General features: G+C 38.3%; 1 protein-coding gene across 1 annotated transcript in view; it reads right to left on the reverse strand.

Annotated features, from left to right (window-relative positions):
* Window positions 1-321: 321 nt before the first annotated feature.
* The window catches only part of LOC110024129, a 27486-nt gene continuing 8833 nt past the window's right edge, over window positions 322-18974 (reverse strand). Inside the window, exons 2-3 of the mRNA XM_020723912.1 lie at window positions 1020-1087; window positions 322-666 (exon numbers count right to left, since the gene is read on the reverse strand). Of these exons, the coding sequence (XP_020579571.1) occupies window positions 531-666; window positions 1020-1087 (204 nt within the window). The 3' untranslated portion in view covers window positions 322-530. The remainder of the gene's footprint in view (window positions 667-1019; window positions 1088-18974) is intronic.

Genomic DNA, 18974 nt, shown 5'->3' on the forward strand with positions numbered 1-18974 from the left:
TTCAAAATTAAGTAGCCAACTCAATTTGTAGATAATTTTTTTCACAAGCTGTTGATATATTTACTCTCCATTTTGCACCTTAAATTAATGAGTTTTCCCTATAATCACTTATGAATTTTTTGAGATCATTCCTCTGTTGAAGAAAGGAGACATGCAAGATACTCATACCAAGACACTAATTTATCTATTGCAAATAAGCCTTCTAATAGCAACACCTTCGTCATCCATAAACACCTCAATGCCAATCCTAATTATCTAATCTAGTAGATCACTAACCTTGTCAGCTTATCAATGTTTCCCTACAATACCCATTAATCAAGATGCAATGAATGAAGATACATTAATAATAACGAGGGTTCTCCGACGACCTTCATGAACAAGTTCGTACATTTTAATCTGTGAACACTTTGCGAATGAATCTTTTATCGCCTTGAATAATGTTTTAGAGCTTCTTCTACTTAAAGCAGGAAAAATTTACAACTCAAAACACTCCCAATTTGTAGTTGGAAGGTTTAAACTCCCAAAAACATTTAATTTGATAATGTATTACCTTTAGGAGTGCCTCTGAGGGCTGATAAACAAGGTTTATGGCTTTTAGTGATAACTTCCAGGCAAAAAAGTGATGGGTCTTTGACTGGTAACCTGGGAGATCTTAGAAACTTCGTCCTGCAATGAAGGGCGATACTGTTAATACTCATAATTAGGAAGATTTAAATATATACCACACAATTCCTTTGTATTTGCATATCCAATATCTAAAATTCAATTTATTGCATTTATAGCACTTGTACAAGGGAAGGTGTATTTCACGCTTTGAAAGTTAGTAATAATGGAATTTTGTATATGATATGAAAGACTTGGGTCATAAATATAAAAATCAAAGTTTAGGTGCTACATATATAAATACATGAAAATTGTGTGGTATGTATGTAAATGCCCAAAAGAATTAAAAAAATAAATGGACATAAGAGTCAAAATTTAGTGATTATCTTGAGCAGTTGAAAGCTAAGCTAGCTTACCTTCTATGAATTTGAATATGTTGATCAGATTCTTTGGCACTCTCCCCATTGATATTTCCAGTAAATGCCTGAATTATATATTACAAAAATTATAAAGTTGCGGTTACAAAGAAGATTGAAATTCAGAATACGTATAGCATATGGGTCCATTGTGTATTTAGTATCATTAACAGTCACGTCTAAAAAGAATTTAAAAAGCAGAATATAATGGACTTTCTGTTGTAAACTAAAACTGAACACAACTTCTGTGACTGATGTTATGGCGGTGATCGTTATCTTCAGTTATAGGAAAAAAATTGAAATGGATCTATATAGTGATAGCATGAACAAAGGCAAATGAATGTGTGCAGATAAGAAGTGAACCAATTTTATTAATATCCAAGCAACTAGTATCACCTCTATTGATTTTTCTTTTAATTGTTTTTTTTTTCTTTTATTTTATTGCTACTACGAATATCAGAAATTTTAACATACTTCAAGATAGCACATTTGCCAGTATAAGACAGTATAAAATAAAAACACTGAAGAACAAATCCAACTCTCTAGGCTATCTATGTGTACAAGGGAAGAGAGAGAGAGAGAGAGAGAGAGAAAACGATAGGATTCTTGATACTAATCGAGCATTTTTAACTGTTCAGAGTTTGCAAAAGAAAAAAGAAAAGAGAAGTGATAAGAAAGAGAAAATTCATTTATTGTTTTCATGTTTCCAACCTAAATGGGGATATTTATAGAATACAAAGCTACTTCATGCTAAGTTAACTCGCACAAACTAATTGCACGTGGTTTCACAACAGAAAGAGACACTATATACTTCCAATGAGCTCAAGAAAATCAGAAATCAATCTCACAAGAAAATGTATGGTCAAAACTAAATACAGCTCAAAAAATTAATGTTAGCAATACATGTTTAGCGTTAGTTTTTGTTGAGTTTGCTGTCAGGACAGCTGTCGACATCCCACTGTTTTCCCTCTTAGGGTTGTATCTGGGACAAGTGGTGTTTTGGTTGTATCTCGCTCCAAGACGATGATTATCCTTCGCATATCCCCTCCACCTAACCCTACCTGCTGCCGCAGGCTCCCTCCCACCTACCTGCTTGATGCCCTTTCCCGTGTATTCACCTTGCTAGTGACGCCCCTTTGGGTCCCTTCCAGGTGATTGTTGCCTCCCTACTCCGTCCCTTTGGAATTCATTATTAGAGGAGGCACCGTATGGAGGACAGAGAGATTTCAAAATCATAGTGGACCCACCGAAGTTTGATGGAGGTAAGAATCCAGATGATTTTATCGAATGACTACAGCTAATTGTGAGAATCTTGAGTACGTGCCATAAGATAAAATGTTGAAACTAGCAGTCATCAAGTTGAAATAGAGTGCCTCCTTGTGGTGGAAAAATTTGCAGAGACAAATAAAGAGAGAGGGTTGTGACAAGATTATTAGATGGGAAAAGATGAGAAAGAAAATGCAAAGAAAACACCTACCGTCTCACTGCTGCCGGTATATATTTACGAGACTCCATCACTAGCAGCAGAGAAACCTATCAATGGAAGAGTTCACGACACAGTTTCATCAGCCGCAAGTGAAATGTGAGTTGATCGAACCAAGGGAACATTCCATAGCTCAATATCTTGGAGAACTAAAGCCCGCTACCAACAACGTTCTGCAACTACGGCTCTGTTGGTCATTGGCGGATGTCCAGACCTTAACCTTGAAGGTAGAGAGACAGCAGAAACAGAGCAGACAACCACCACCATTCACACAGCCACCTAAAGTGGGGGACATCAGCAAGAGCGAGCATGCCTCAAGTAGTTGAGAAGACCGTTTAGGAAAAGGAAAAAACAACTCAAAGTGAGAAGAAACCCAAGAAGAACGGCATGCCCACTATAGTCCTAGCCCGAAAGTGCTTCGGATGTCAAAGATTTTGGCACACCGCCTCTAGTTGCACAAGGAGTTGAGTTGTATCATTTACCAAGTAGAGTGCAATGTTAGGGGTTAGCGACGAAGAGTCAACTGAAGAATAAGGAGAGGTGTACCCTTTTCCACTGGATGAGGGCGAGATGCTCGTGGTTCGATTGGTCCTACAGACTGAGAATATGAGGGAGCCACAGTGGCTTCGCCATAATGTATTCTACACTTGTTGTACTATGAAAGAAAATGTATGCAAACTCACATCGATAAAGGGGGCAGAAAGCACATGGCATCTACGCAAATGATGGAGAAATTAAACCTCATGTCTTAGAAGCATTCCAACCATATTCTCTAAGGTGCTTGAAGAAGGAAAATTGGGTAAGCATTGACAGGATGTGCCTAGTAGAGTTTTCGATTGGAAGCCAACTGCAAGATCTCATTTTAGGATATTGTGAGAAAGCATTATAAACCTAAATATCTCGAGAATATATTTATTCTTCCTCTCAGCTATCTCATTTTGTCATAGAGTTTCAACACAAGAACTCATATAGATGATACCAATCATTGCAAGATCTGATCCAAGAATAGAGTTAAAGTATTCATTTGCATTATCAAGTTTAAGATTCTGAATTTTACATTGAAACTGAGTGAAAATCATATTATGGAAGGATTGAAAAAGTTGTGCAGTTTCAAATTTTTCCTTCATGAGGGATATCCAACTAGCTCTAGTGTAGTCATCAATAAAGAAGACAAACCATCTGGCTTCATTAATTGTTTTCAATTTTGATGTCCCCAAATGTCACTATGGTTTATAAGAGTTTGACTGAGACAAAGAATAGACATGAAGAGTATGTTTAGCCAATTGACAGGTCTCGCACTAAAAAAAAATCGGACATTTTATTAATAAAGAGACAAAGATACAACTTTGCAACATAATGAAAATTGAGATGACCCAGACGACAATGCCAAAACAAAACTAGACTTTCAACAAACTCAGAAACAAAGAAAGATAATGGTGAAGAAAACACTTGTGTTACGAGAATGACTTTCTTTAAGCAAGTATAGACTTTGTTGCAATTCAACACTGTCAATCATTTTGTCGTATCCACCACCTGAAATTCAAATGAGTTAGAATAAATTTAATAACACAATTCAAGTCATGTATAAGCTTGTTAATTAAAAGTTGAAATTTAATTGGGAAACATATAGTATAGAAGTTGAATATTTTTGGAGACTTTCACTTTTCCTTTCCCAACAATCTTAGAGTAAGATCAGTAAGTTTAACAAATTTGGAGTTGGTGAGAGTATGAATATCTCCAATCATATAATTAGATGCACCTGAATTTATTATCCAGAGTCAAAATCTTTCATTGTTAGCATGAAAGGACATGATAAATTTGTGTATCATCAAGCAGGTAGGTTGCTTAGTTATGCTCGAAAGAATTTTCTTCAACGCCTCTAGTTGTTCTTTGGTGAGGGGCTATGGTTGGCCGGCCCTTTAGAAGAGGTAGCAGCATGGTTGTGGCGGTCCTGGTCTTTCTTCACTTGCCCTTGGTTTCCAATATGTAGATTTTCCATATAGTTTCCAGCACTTGTATTTTGTGTGACAAAGTTTCTTGCAACGTTCACACGATGGACAATTCTTTTTTTTCTTTGACTCGTGGGAGTGATTGTGTGTGTACAAGGTGGAGCTTTCAAAACTAGATGAATCCACACTTCTTCCCTAACATAAGGGAAATTTATGTTTTTTTACCACTAGAATTATAGTGTTTTCTTCCCTATTTATCATCATTTTTACACCAGTGAAAGATTATTTTTGTCTTTTTGCAGGTTAAAAGGTCGAACGTACTTCAGGAGCTAAAACACGAAGCTAGCTACAGAGCTGAACTTGTGTAAAAATGCTAGAATATATTGTAATTACATCAGGCTTGTTGTTGGTCTAGCATAATTACGCTAGCCTTCTGCGTGGACACATCGAATTAGGCATGATTATGCTAGGTTAGGGCGTGGTCATGCCGCATCCCAACCAATTTTGTTTTGCGAGAAATTTCAAGGAAAAAATTGGGAAGTGTTATATAAGGCTATGCATGTGACACCCTAGGAGAGGGGGCTAGGCTTTGGAGGCTCTCTTCCACAAGAATTAGGCTTCTACTTCAAAGCCTAAGGGTTATCTTCTTCCTTTGGGGAGAGAACTTCTACTGTGGTTTTTCCTTTGAGTTTTTAGAGTGTTCGTATGAGAGAGAGATTTAGTGTTGTCTATAAGAGATTGTGGAGAGTTGATCATTGTATGGTGAGGATTTGGTAATTGTTGAATGTACTTTTGTTGATTGTAAGTTTGTACATTCTTGCACTTATATCTTTAATCATTTCAATAAAATTCGTCATGCTTTTCTCTCTCATGTCTCGTAACTAAACCTATGTTCATGCTCCTGTGATAAAAGAGTAGTTTTTCTTGATGTTTTATCGAGTTTTTCTCAATTAACGTTTTTGTGCTTTTGAACTATGCATGCTAATGTGTTAACTTTTTGATCGTCATTTACTTCTAATTTGGTCAATTAGGTAGTTAAAACTTCTTATGAACTAGGACTTCTAATTTTTGCCTAGAAAAAGAAGTTAACACACAATAGCCTAGTGAAATAGATATATTCACAGTCGAAAATTGTAACCTAGATAGGCGGTAATAACCAGAGACAACCTTAACCACATTGATTCACTTCACATGCCCAACCTAAGAAAAAGAAATCATTTTTAGAAAAGATTATATTACAACTGTGAAACCAATTACATAGTCAAGCTAAAGCCATAAGGAATATTGAAAATCAAATTGGACAGTTCTCGTACTAATTGAATAAGAAGAACGGAAAATATCATATGAGCGCCCACACGTGCCTCAGCATCTGGATGCAGAATTGCTTTGAGAAGCTGAAGCAAAAGCGCCTCAGGAAATATCTGGAGAACGGGACATCAATCGGCCTCCTCCTTTTCATGACTCGGGCTCCTCCTTCGCACGATACAGATCGACTAGACCAAACTCCTCCAGTCAAACTCGACATGCACTCCCTCACCTCTTCTTAGTCGACGCTCTGTTAGGGCCAAACCGCACACAGTGATGTTGTCGACTCCTTCCTCAACCAAGATGCCACCTCTATCCTAACCCACTCGTCGCTTCTTCGGGTACGCTACTCCTACTTCACCCTCTGATCTCTAAAAGCCTTCTCGCTGATAGGCCAATTTATAGGGCGAATTCCCCTCTTCGGATTCCCTACTTCTCACATCTTCTCGACTCCTCACATCCCATCGTTTCTGTTCAACTGCCCGAGCTTTCGCTTCATCTTCTCCGATTTTTTTGTTTCCCCTCTCTTATTTACAGAAATGTTACAATCTTTCCCACATACAAAAATTCATTCCCGAAATTTATAAACATCAACATTAATTATCCATAAAATTCGGGTCATTCATGAAAAGAAATCACTATTAAAATAAAGACTCGATACAAGATGACTCAACTCACTTTAAAACACAGATACTGAACACGAAACATGTTAAGAAAAACACTAAACTAATCAGACCTCATCATCATCAACAATAGTAGGTTCTTCAAGTTCACTATGAGTAAGGGAATATACCCGAGGTTGAACCGGTTGTCTTGATTGACCTTGGGTAGGAGCTGAGACTATAAACAATCTTTTCCTGCCCACCTGCAATCTTCTGTTAAGGAGTTCCACTGGATTTCTAATCTTCATCGCTTTTATGGCCAAGAGATGGACAATATTGTGTTATATGACCAGGTTGGCGACACCAATAAAAAGTTTTAGAGCCCGTTAAACATTCACCTTTATGTTGTCTTCCGCATTTGACACAAGTTGCTCCAGTACCCTGAGTCGTACATCTGCTATTTGCATTTGAGTTATTCTAAGACTTCTTCTCATTAGATCTTCCAGAGTGAGCTTCGTGTTCTTATGCGGTCTTCCTCTTGTGCATCTCTTTATGCTTCTAAGTAAGCTGATAGTCGATCACCATTCTTCTAGCTTGTTCCACTAATACTAGTGCTCATCAATTCCTAAGTTTATCAACGACTGTCTGATCAAATATTTTAATCCTGAAAGATATAACACTTTTCTTCTGCGGTAGCGATCAATTGTGTGGCGCAAAACTCAATAGTGCATTGAATTATGCTTCGTACTGCATCAGTCTTCTCTCCTTGCCTCAACTTGATGAACCTGTCATGCACCTGTCGACGAGCCAATAAAGGTACAAACTATTCTATGAATAACTCCACATGTTCTTCTCAACTAACAATTATATTGGCTCGACAACAGGTGCATGATCAGTCTTGATGCTGCCCAAGCCACCACCTATCCAGCACAAACATCGCCAACGGTACTCTTCTTTCATCGAGACAAGCCATGTTATCTAGTGTATTCTCTATCCACATTAACCAATTCTCTGCTTCAATTGGGTCTTCAATTCTGTTGAACAGAGGGGGACACGGATCTTAAAATATCTTCAAATACTTATCTACCGCGACTGCATCGTTTTCGACATGATGCAATTTGTATTCCTAAATCAGTTGATTCATCGCAGCCATCATTTGGGTGAGGGCATTGTGTTTACATTACTAGTAGGTTGTACTTCTTCGTTTTGTATCAAATTTTCTTCTTCTATGATTTCGGGTGTATGGATAATAATAATTACTTTGAGTTAACTTTAATTTTTATAATTATTAATTTTTTCTTATAACCATCCTATTAAATCTTTCATCAATACCAAATTAATTTATCTGAAACCTTGGACGATAATACAACTTTTGTCACGACCTGGCCCAAGGCTTGGAATTAACCAATATGTGTACAAACGGTCGGACGGTGCGAAATAAATTTTCTATATTCGTTTATAATTTAATAGATGAAAAAAGCCATTAAACAATTTAAATTAAAACGATAAATTAAAATTACCTCGTTGATGGTAGTCTTCATTTTCTATAAACATTTGCTCTTCTACAATCTTTTAATTACTTAAATTTTAACTGAAAAATTAGTTAAAACAATTGTGAGCTAAACGAGTCGGTGAATATTCATACTTTTAAACTACAATAATACCAGAAAAAGAAAGAATACTATGCATGTCAGTTAAGTTTTTTTATAAATCAATATAAACATTTGATATGTTATTCAAATGGGTTTATATTATTATCATAACAATATCATTTCATATATATATAATTGTCGCAGAAGACAACGTCTAAATATTTGTACCACTTAAGGTACTTTAATATCAATATCTTTTTCTATTTACATGCACAGATACATTAGTGTTTCCACATTAATATCATTAAAGGATACTCCATCATAGTCAGTTATGCACATACAAACAGTCAACATAAACATATGTATTTGTCGCATTCAATTATAATATATCATACAAACATTACAATGCATGAGTAAATGGTTAAAGCATTCGCAATGATATGAACATTAAAAAAAATAGCTCAATCAGAATAAAACATCCTCAAATAACGTCAATTGCAAACATATTTGAGAAAAAATAAATTATTACTATAGTTTAAAAGTGCAAGTACTCACCTCGGATTTTTTTGCCTAAGGTCGACTTTTCTAAAGTAAAAACCTAACATAGACATGATATAAAATTAAATTTATTTATTATTTTAAGTAACTATTAACTTGTCAATTTTAATTAAGAATAAAATTTTCAATATTTTATTATTTTATTTGTCTATCCACTAAGTATTCATTATATTACTATTATTTTATTACATATTTATATTATTCTTATTATTATTTTATTACATTTATATATATTATTCTTATTATTATTTTATTACTTTAATTTCATAAACCCTTTTTTATATTTCACCTCAGTTGCCCTAAAGTCTCCTTCGGCCTCCTTCATACAACTTGACCTCCTCCTTCATACGACTCGACCTCCTCCTTCACATGATTCCTTCGCAAGATACAACTCAGTTTCTTCCTTCGCACGGTTCCTTCGAACGATACAACTCAACTTAACCAAACTCCAATCAAACTCCACATGCACTCCCACTTCTCTTCGTCGACGCTCGGTTAGGGCCCAACCGCAAGCAGCGACACCGCCGACACCTTCCTCGACAAAGATGTCGCCCTGCCCTAACCCACTCGTCGCTTCTTCAAGCACACTACTCCTTCACCCCCTCCTTTCTCTGATCGACATCTCGTTTGATACAAAATTTATAGGGTGAATTCCTCTCTTCAGCTTCTCTACTGTTCACTTCCTCTTCCCAATTCCTCACTTCCCATCATTTCTGTTTGACTACCTTCGCTTCAACTTCCACGATTTTTCGTTCCCCATTCCTCATTTATAGAACCGTTATAATCTTCCCCACTTACAAAAATTTCTTCCTTGTTTATAAATAGTAACATTAACTATACATAAAATTAGGGTCGTTCATGAAAAGTATACAAGGCAACACAAATATACTTCAGAACACAAAGATACTGAACACAAAACATGTTAAGAAGAACACTAAACTAATTAGGCCTCATCACCGTCAACAGTAGTACGTTCTTCAGGTTCACATGAGTAATAGACTATACCCGAGGTCGAACTAGTTGTCTTGGTTGACCTTCAATACATTTCTGGCCAAGAAATGGACAATATCATGTTATATGACCATATTGGCGGCACCAATAACAAGTGTTAGAGCTCATCAATCATTCATCTTTATATTGTCTTCCGCATTTGGCACAAGTTGCTCCAGTATCCTGAGTCGTACCTCTGCAAACTCTACCTAAATTATTCTTAGACTTCTTCTCATTGGATCCTTCTAAGTGAATTATGTGTTCTTCTACAGCCTTCCTCTTGTGCATCTCTTTCTGTTTCTGAGTAAGCTGATAGTCGATCTCCACTCTTTTAGCTCATTCCATTAATATTGAGCGTTAATAGATTCCTAAGTGTACCAACGGTCGTTTGATCAAATCTTTTGATCTCAAAAGAAATCTATAGCACTTTTCTTCTGTGGTTGCGATAAATTGTGGCGCATACCTCGATAATGCAGTGAATTCTGCTTCGTACTGCACAATTGTCTTCTCTCATGGCTTCAACTTGATGAACTTGCCTCCATCTGTCGTCGAGCTGATATGGGTACTATTCATTCTCTGAATAACTCCATGAATTCCTCACAACTAACAATGTATTGGGTATGTCCCCTAACCTATCCTGACGTTGCCCACGCCACCACCTTTCGCTTCTCCGTCCACCACAAACGTCGCCAACGATACTCTTCTTTCACTTGAACAAGCCATCACATATAGTATTTTCTCTCTCCTCATTAACCAGTTCTTCGCCTCAATTAGGTCTTCAATTCCACAACCGCATCATTTCTGATATTATGCGATATGGACTCCTGAATCAGCTGAGTCATCGCAGTCATCAATTGAGTGAGGGCACTCGCGTTTACATTAATAGTGCGTTGTACTTCTTCATTTTCTATCATATTTTTCTTCTTCTATAATTTTGAGTGTATCATTATGCCTGAACGGATAATAATTATTACATTGAGTTATAACTTTAAATTTTATAATTATTCCAATTTTTTATAATTATCATATTTGCTCTTTCATAAATGCTAAATTAATTTATCCTAAACCTTTGACTCTGATACCACTTTTATAATGATCTGGCCCGGTGCTTAGAATTAACCAATACGGGAACAAGCGGTCGGACTGTGTGAAATAAATTTTCTATATTTGCCTACAATTTAATAGATGAAAAAGTCACTAAACAATTTAAATTAAAACGATAAATTAAAATTACCTCGTTGATGATTATCTTCGTCTTCTAAAAACATTTGATTTCCTACTGTTTATCTTTTAATTACTTAAAATTTACCTGAAAAATTAGTTAAAACAATTGTGAGCTAAACGAACCAGTAAATATTCATACATTTAAACTAAAAGAATATAAGGAAAAGAAAGAACAATATACATGTCTGTTAAATTTCTTTATAAACCAATATATAAACATTTGATATGTTATTCAAATGGGTTTATATCATTATCATAGCAGTATTATTTCATATATATATATATATATATATATCTGTCACAGAAGGCACATTCTAAAAATTTGTATCACTTAAAACACTTCAATATCAATATCTTTTTTCATTTACGTGCACGGGTAAATTAGTGTTTCCCCACTGGTACCATCAAAGAGCGTTTCATCATAGCCAGTTATGCACATACAAACAGTCAACATAAACACATGTATTTGTCACATCCAATCATATTATATTATACAAACACTACAATGCAAGAGTAAATGGTTACATCATTCGCAATGATATGAACAATAAGAGAAAATAATAGCTCAATCAGAATAATACATCTTCAAATAACGTCAACTGCAAACATATTTGAGAAGAAATAAATTATTACTATAGTTTAAAAGTACAAATACTAACCTCGATGTCGACTGTTTTGCCCCGATGTCGACTTTTCTAAAGTGAGAAACCCAACATAAATATGATATGAAATTAAATTTATTTATTATTTTAAGTAACTATTAACTTTTCATTATTAATTAAATATTAAATTTTCAATATTTTATTATGTTTATTTTTCTATTCAATAAGTATTTATTATATTATTATAAACCCTGTTTATATTTTAACTTAGTTTCACTAAAGTCTCCTTCGACCTCTTTCACACAACGCGGCCTCCTCCTTCGCACGGTTCCTTCGCACAATACAGCTCGGCTCAACCGAACTCTTCCAGTCGAAGCACGAACTCCTCCTCTTCTTTATCAACGCTCAGCTAGAGCCCAACCGCATGCAGCAACGTCGTCAACTCCTTCCTCGACAAAGATGTTTCCCTGCCCTAACTGAGTCATAACTTCTTCAAGTACGCTACTCCTTTACTCTCTGATCACCTTCCCATCTGATAAGCAATTTATAGGGTGAACTCCTCTCTTTTGATTCTCTATTGTTCACTCCCGATTCCTCGCTTACCATCGTTTCTGTTTGATTGACCGACCCTTCGCTTCATCTTCCCTGATTCTTCGTTTCCCCTCCCCAATTTACAGAACCGTTACATCCCATGTTTTCCTATTTGAGATAAGCATAACTCTATGGCATTGTCCTAGTTATGGAACTCCATGGTTCCTAAAATAAGTCATCAATGCATGTTCTTTCATTCATAAAAAAAAATATGGGATACAATGAATTAGACGCATTCTAAAGTCTATGATATGATCCAAATCTATGATATCAAAACTAAAATCACATCCATAAAACAAGGAGGATGTTCTATCACAAAATACTCCAATAAACTACACAACCTTTCACCTTTGACAAGATGAATCATTAATCAATGCATCCAGTTGAAATGTGGTAAAGATGCAACCCTTCGCAAAAGTTTTATTTAAAAAATTATATTTATGATTTTTCTTGATGAATTAAATGTTGAGTTCAATGATGTAAGTATAAATTTTTTTTTGAAAAGAGGATTTATCTTCCCTAAATAAAATCATTTCCATTCAAATAGAAGAATAGAAAATGGGATGTATCACTACCAATAGACCAATGAATGATTTGAGCTTAATGACAAAAGTTGTTGATATCAAACACCCTGAATCAAGCCCTTCTTCTAAAGAGCACAAGTAGCCACATCCAAAATAATAGTCAATAGATTCGTAATGATACATATTTCAAAAAAGCTAGACATGCGGAAACAAAAATGTTGGAAGCTTCAAACCAAGCCATCAAATAAAGGCTAAAAAAATATAAAAAGAGCAAGAGCAAAAGAATAATGACATGCATATGTAATATATATATGAAAGAAGTAACATAAAAAAAATTACCATAGAGCTTCGCAAATAAAATATAAAATTTTAAAGAAAAATGTTGTCACTAGCAAAAACTCCAACGACAAATACTTGTTCTCTTGCATTCTCAAGTATTATGTCCGCTTCTCAAGCTTTTAAAATTTTAAAGATACCAATTTCTAGTTTTGGGATTATTGATTTAGGAAACACATACAATAAAATCAACTATTCATGCAAATTTATTTTATATGTTTCTTGTGATTATTATTACTTTCCAAGGAGGCAGTCGTATAAATCAAGCCCTCGCATTCAAAATGTCCTCCATAAACCTAAATTATTCAACTTGTTATCAAAAGGCCCTCACATTCAAATTGTAATGAGGTGGAGGATTTGGATCATGTGCTCGCTAATTGCAAAGTTCTGAAGGAAACTATTGTTATCCCAGGGAAATGGGGCTCTGCATTCCAGATTTTACAAGTGCTGAAGATGCTATCAAACTGCTAAAGGATATCCCACGGGCTCAGTCCACCCTTGGAAGAGTTTTCTGTTCTACCGTCTACCAGGCATGGCAATGTCCCAATGCAAAGAAACATGGCCTTTCTCATGGCACCCCCACGGTCTTGGGGGCTACAATTTTCAGACTCCCTCACCAATACCTTTGCTCGTCCCATCTGATGGGAGTCCTCTCCGCTAACTAGGCTGGTCTCTAATCCTTTTTGGTGTCCCCTCCCACTCCAGGATGGCTCAAAGCAAATGCTGATGGTGCTCTCTTGGCTCAGGCGGGTGTTGAAGTTGTAATTCATAATAAGGTTGGCGAGGTTCTTATGGCGGCTGATCGCTCCCTTTTGCATTGGGACAGCTCGAGGGTGGAATTGTTGAGTGTGGAGCCCGGTTAAAAAAAAATCTAAAATATATTTCTGCTTGCCGCCTTTTTGAACTGTTCCCGCTTCCCATCCTCTTTGTTTTGGTGGGTCTCGCCATTGCTAGAGTAATAGAAGAAGTAATTAAAATCAGAATTAACTGGCTACTCGTCCGTAACTTCCACTTCCAGCCTAATGGAGAAGAGAGTATTGGGATTTCCTGGTGTGACCGAAATCTAAGTCTGCAAAAGAAATTGGAAGCCTTCATTCTTCTCCGTTTATACTTTATCTTCGGTGATCAATTGCTGGCTTGCAACCGAACCAAAGAAGAACAAGAAGAGAAGTGTCTGAACTCCAAGAGCATTGCTTCTCCTCCATTTGTTCGGACCTGTGAAGGAGGTACAAGCGTGAAAAGCACTGTGGGCTTTCTTTTTTTGTTTTTGGAGTTCTCTTCGATTGTGTGGTGACTCTCCGGTAGAGAGAAGAGGAAAGTGAGGAAGTGAGAGACTTTCTCTTGTAAAGCGAGACGATTGACGGTGTAATTTTCTCAATTAATAAAATCCTCTGCAACTCCGTGGATATAAGCAATTTGTCGAACCACGTAAATTTGTGTGTTACGCTGTTGTTCTTTTTTGGTGTGAATTTTCTAGTTCTATTTTTTCACTTCGTCATCAATTATTTTATTTTAAATATACCACAGCAACTGGTATCATAGCCGTACTTCAGATCTGAGAAAGAACAATGATTGCAAATGAAGTGAAGCTTTCAGCGATTGAGAAATTTGACAGCACATCTCTATGGAAAGAAACTTCATCTTCCGTTATTAAAAAAAAGGACCTGAAATAATGGATGAGGCTGAATGAAATCTGTTGGATCGACAGGTTCTAGGGGTTATTTGATTGACCCTATCAAGGTTCGTTGCACACAACGTCGTCAAGAAAATGACGACTGCAGATCTTATGGCAGCCCTGTCAGGTATGTATGAAAAACCATCGGTGAATAACAAGGTATATCTGATGAAGAAATTATTCAATTTGAAGATGGCGGAAAGTACATCTGTTGTACAGCACTTGAATGATTTCAATACTATCACAAATAAATTATCGTCTGTGAAAATTGAATTTGATGATGAGATACATGCACTGATTTTGTTGGTTTTATTGTCAAACAATTGAGAAGTTATGAGGATGACTGTCAGTAATTCTGCAAGTAAATTTAAACTGAAATATGAAGATGTTCGTGATTTTATTTCGGATGAGGATGTGCGCAGAAAAGATTCTGGGGAGACCTCAGATTCGAGTTCAGCATTAAATGTTGATTCCAGACGGAGATCACATGACAGGAACTCAAACTGGGGAAAATCAAAATCAAAGAACAGAAGCATGAGCAAGTTAAGGCCTGGTAAACAAGTAACTTGTTGGAATTGTGGCAAAACTGGCCACATAAAGAGAAACTGCAAGAATCCTAAGAAGAAAGAGAATGATAGTGCAGATGTGGTAACTGAAGAATCACATGATGCACAACTACTGGCAGTTCATAGTTCTGTTGATGATTGGATACTGGATCTTTCCATACAACTTTCCATCGGGAATTAATGTAGAATTATGTTGCAGATGACTTTAGGAAAGTATATCTGACAGATAAAAAAGCTTTGAACGTGGTAGAATTGAGACATATTGACATTGTACTTCCAAACAAGAACAAGTGAACTCTGCAAAAGGTCAGACACATTCCTGAACTGAAGAATAACCTCATTTATGTTGGGCAGCTTAATGAGTGTGGACATTTAGTACTGTTATCAGATAGCACCTGGAAGGTTACAAAAAAAGCACTGGTACTGACTCGAAGTAAGAAAACAGGTATGTTGTATATGAATACTAGTTTAATTAACATTGTTGATACTACTGTTGCAGAGAGCACAGCAGCATTGCAGACTTGGTCACATGAGTCGGAGAGGTATGAAGGAACTTCAGTCCAGAGGCAAGCTACCATAACTGAAGTCACTTGATTTCAGCATGTGCGAGAGTTGCATTATAGGAAAACAGAGGAAGGTCTTGAAAAGTGGCAGAACACCAAAGACAGGAAAGTTAGATCTTGTACACACAGATGTGTGAGGACCTTCTCCAGTGACATCTCTTGGAGACTCTCATTATTAAGTCATATTCATTGATGATCATAGCAGAAAGGTATGGGTTTATTTCCTAAAGTATAAATCTGATGTATTCAGTGTGTTCAAGACTGTTGGCATCAATTTTTGATGTCACGAGTGTAGGGTGTCCACTTGCACGGCTTAAGATGATCTACGGTTCACCCGCAGCATCCGATGGCTCGAGACACTTACCCGAGACCTTTTCGGCACGTGTTAAGGGGCACGTAGCCAGGTTCATTCTGCTAGGCTATGTCTTTCGCTTAGGTGAAAGCCGGTCGGCATTTGGCACGTCAAACGAGTCCGATCGGGGCGAAAAATATTATGTGGCGCGTCACGCGCGATTTTGGCTCGAATTGGCCTGATCATCAGCGAGGTTGTCCAAATGACCCCGGACGACGAAATGAACTACGCGATCACATTCGGAACATCGATTTTACTTAGAAAGGACATTCAATTGGCTACGATTTTGAGGGCGAGCCTTAAATACATGAATTATTATTTTTAGCCTGATCATTGGATCCCGAACGACAAAATGGACTGCGCCAACACGTCCAGAACGTCGATTTTAGCTATGGAGGACATTCATTTCAAAATGATGGCGCGCCTGAGCTAAAAATGTGCGGGAGACGATTATAGAATTAATAATAATTATTATTATTATTATTATTATTAATAAAAAAATTCTAAACTATCATATTTTATGCTGCCCTTAGCCTCCTTAAGCCGCACCCCATCCATCTTCTTTAAGCCCGCGCGCGAAGCTCCTCGAACCTATCCTGCTCTCGCGAAACCCAGCCCGTCGACCTCCTTTCTCTTGCCCGATGACGCCAACGACGCTCGCCGACCTACGCCGCCCTTCTTGCCACCGGACAAGTCTTCTTCTTCTTCCTTTTTTTCTACTTTTTAGTAGACCAGCTCTCCTCCATTCGCCGGCCTACTTCACCAACGCAACCGCTGGCCATCCGGGGCTCTCCACCTTCGTTGAGATCACGCCAGTCCGAACTTCCCCTTTGTCGACTTTCTTTTTAGGTCGAACCCTCTCCTCAGCTTCCCCTCGCCGGCAAGGTATCATCTGTCGTGCAAATCTCCCGCTGTCGTCCTACAATCGGCATTTGCTTCATTCGCACGCAGCAAATAGGGCTGAGCTTAAACCTCTTCCACCTTGCATTTTCTTACGGGTCGCCGACGAGCTAGCTCCTCCACCTTGTCGTCCCGTATTTTCGGTAATTGAAAATCTCGCCTGAACGATCCACTGATGAGGGACAACAAAGGTTCACTGTTCAGGGAGGAGTAGATGTCTTCCACCTTGAGGGAAAGAACTCCGCCAGCACTTCTTCCCGCCGACATCCTCGTGGGTTCCCCCTCCTTTGCCGGCATCGAGGGACCCCTTTTTGAAGGTACGTTCTGGTCATATTTTTATCTGCCAAAATTATCTATTTTTGGTACATTGTATACATCACTAACTTCCTGTTTTCCATGTGTTTTATTGCGAGATTCGCCGGAAAGTGTCTCTCTTGCCCTCATTAGCTTCTGTTCGTTTATGTGTGTGTTCTGCGAGGTACGTCGGTGCATGAACCAGACCCCGATAGTTTGGAGCAAGCAAAGAGAACACGTCCACAACGGTCACAGTGGTGAGAATTTTCAACTCCTAGCTAGTCGTAGGTGTTAGTTGTGGTAGACGTGTGGGTACAATCGCCCACACGGGGTGTGTGCACCGGCGTGTGCCGACGCGACGACATGCCTATGTGAATGATCATTGATTTATCTAGAGTTAACTTTTAGGTTGGGACTTCTTGTGCGTGGTCAAACACCCTCCGAAGAGTCGAGTGACTCTCCTTCATTATGAGCTTTAGCACAAGTCCCGATGGGTCGGAGTCTCACACTCCCCTTGCTTTGGATTTTCCAATTTTACTTGGAGAAAGCTGGGATGTCGAACTTAGAAAAGCAAAAGAAGCATTGTAGCTGGCTCGCTTTGCAAAGTTTGGAGGAGTCTAAATGAGAAAAAGTTTTGTAGCTAGCCTATTTCGCGACGCCATGGACAATTTTCCCCTCAAAGATCCGAAGAGAAACTCTCCACATTTCCTCACCAGAGCAAGAGGTAGCTATGTCACATATCCAATGGTCTAAACTTTAGGTTTCTCAGCAGAGGCCATTAGCACGAGCCTGGTTGGCTACCTGCATCTTTATTTGTCTTGGATTGCACTGCATTTTGCATAAAGCATAAGAGCACTTCATTTCGCTCCGTCGACCGCCCTGTCCCGGAGAGCACTTCACTTCGCTCTCACTGGCCGCCTCAGTCGGGTGAGCGTATCACCTCTCCAACCGACTGCTCCAGTCCGGTGCGCATTTCACTTCGGTTTGATCGGCCGCCCTGACCAGGTGAGCATCTCACTTAGCTCCGACCGACAGCACGGACCCGGGGAGCATCTCACTTTGGTTCGACGACTGACCGCCCGGCCCGGTCGACCGATCACTTTAGTTCGACCGGCCACCACGGTCCAGTCGATTGAACAACTGCATGTTTGTATGCTTCTGCATCTTATTGTCTTTTTGTTTACATCACATCACATGTTTGTTTGCTTGCATGTTTTATCTTGTATGTGTTAGCTTGCATGATCATTATCATTTGCTTGTGTTACACTTTTTCGGGTTGCTGCTGCCACAACACGTCCATCCCTCTCGGTCAATGCTGCCTCGACACAACTTCGAACCGTTGCGGTCACGACACGTCCATCCCTTTTAGTTACTGCTGCCTCGACACACCTTCGGGTCGTTGTGGCCGCTGACGTCACAGCACGCTTATCCCTTTTGGTCATTGCCGCCTCGGCATACCTTCCTCGGGTCGCTGCCTCCACTGCACGACCATATTTAGGTCACTGCCGCTACGACACTCATCTCCTCGGCACGCATGGATATGTTTAATTGAATAATATAATTTAATAATATTATTATTATTATTACGTTATAAAAAAACTCTCTATCTTATTCACGCATGAGGCATGCAGCATTAAAAATTAATAATAATAAATCCTAAATTATCCTATCTTTTGCTGCCCTTACCCTCCTAGAGTCGCACCCCGTCCATCTTCTTCCAGCCCGCGCGCGAAGCTCCTTGAGCCCCCTCTCCTGCTTTCGCAAAATCGAGCCCGCCGACCTCCTTTCTCTTGGCCGACGATGACGAAGTCGCCGACGACGCCGACGTCGTTGCCCGCGGCCCTCACCC

This window comes from Phalaenopsis equestris, unplaced genomic scaffold (genome assembly GCF_001263595.1).
Source record: "Phalaenopsis equestris unplaced genomic scaffold, ASM126359v1 Scaffold000250, whole genome shotgun sequence".
Lineage (NCBI taxonomy): Eukaryota > Viridiplantae > Streptophyta > Magnoliopsida > Asparagales > Orchidaceae > Phalaenopsis > Phalaenopsis equestris.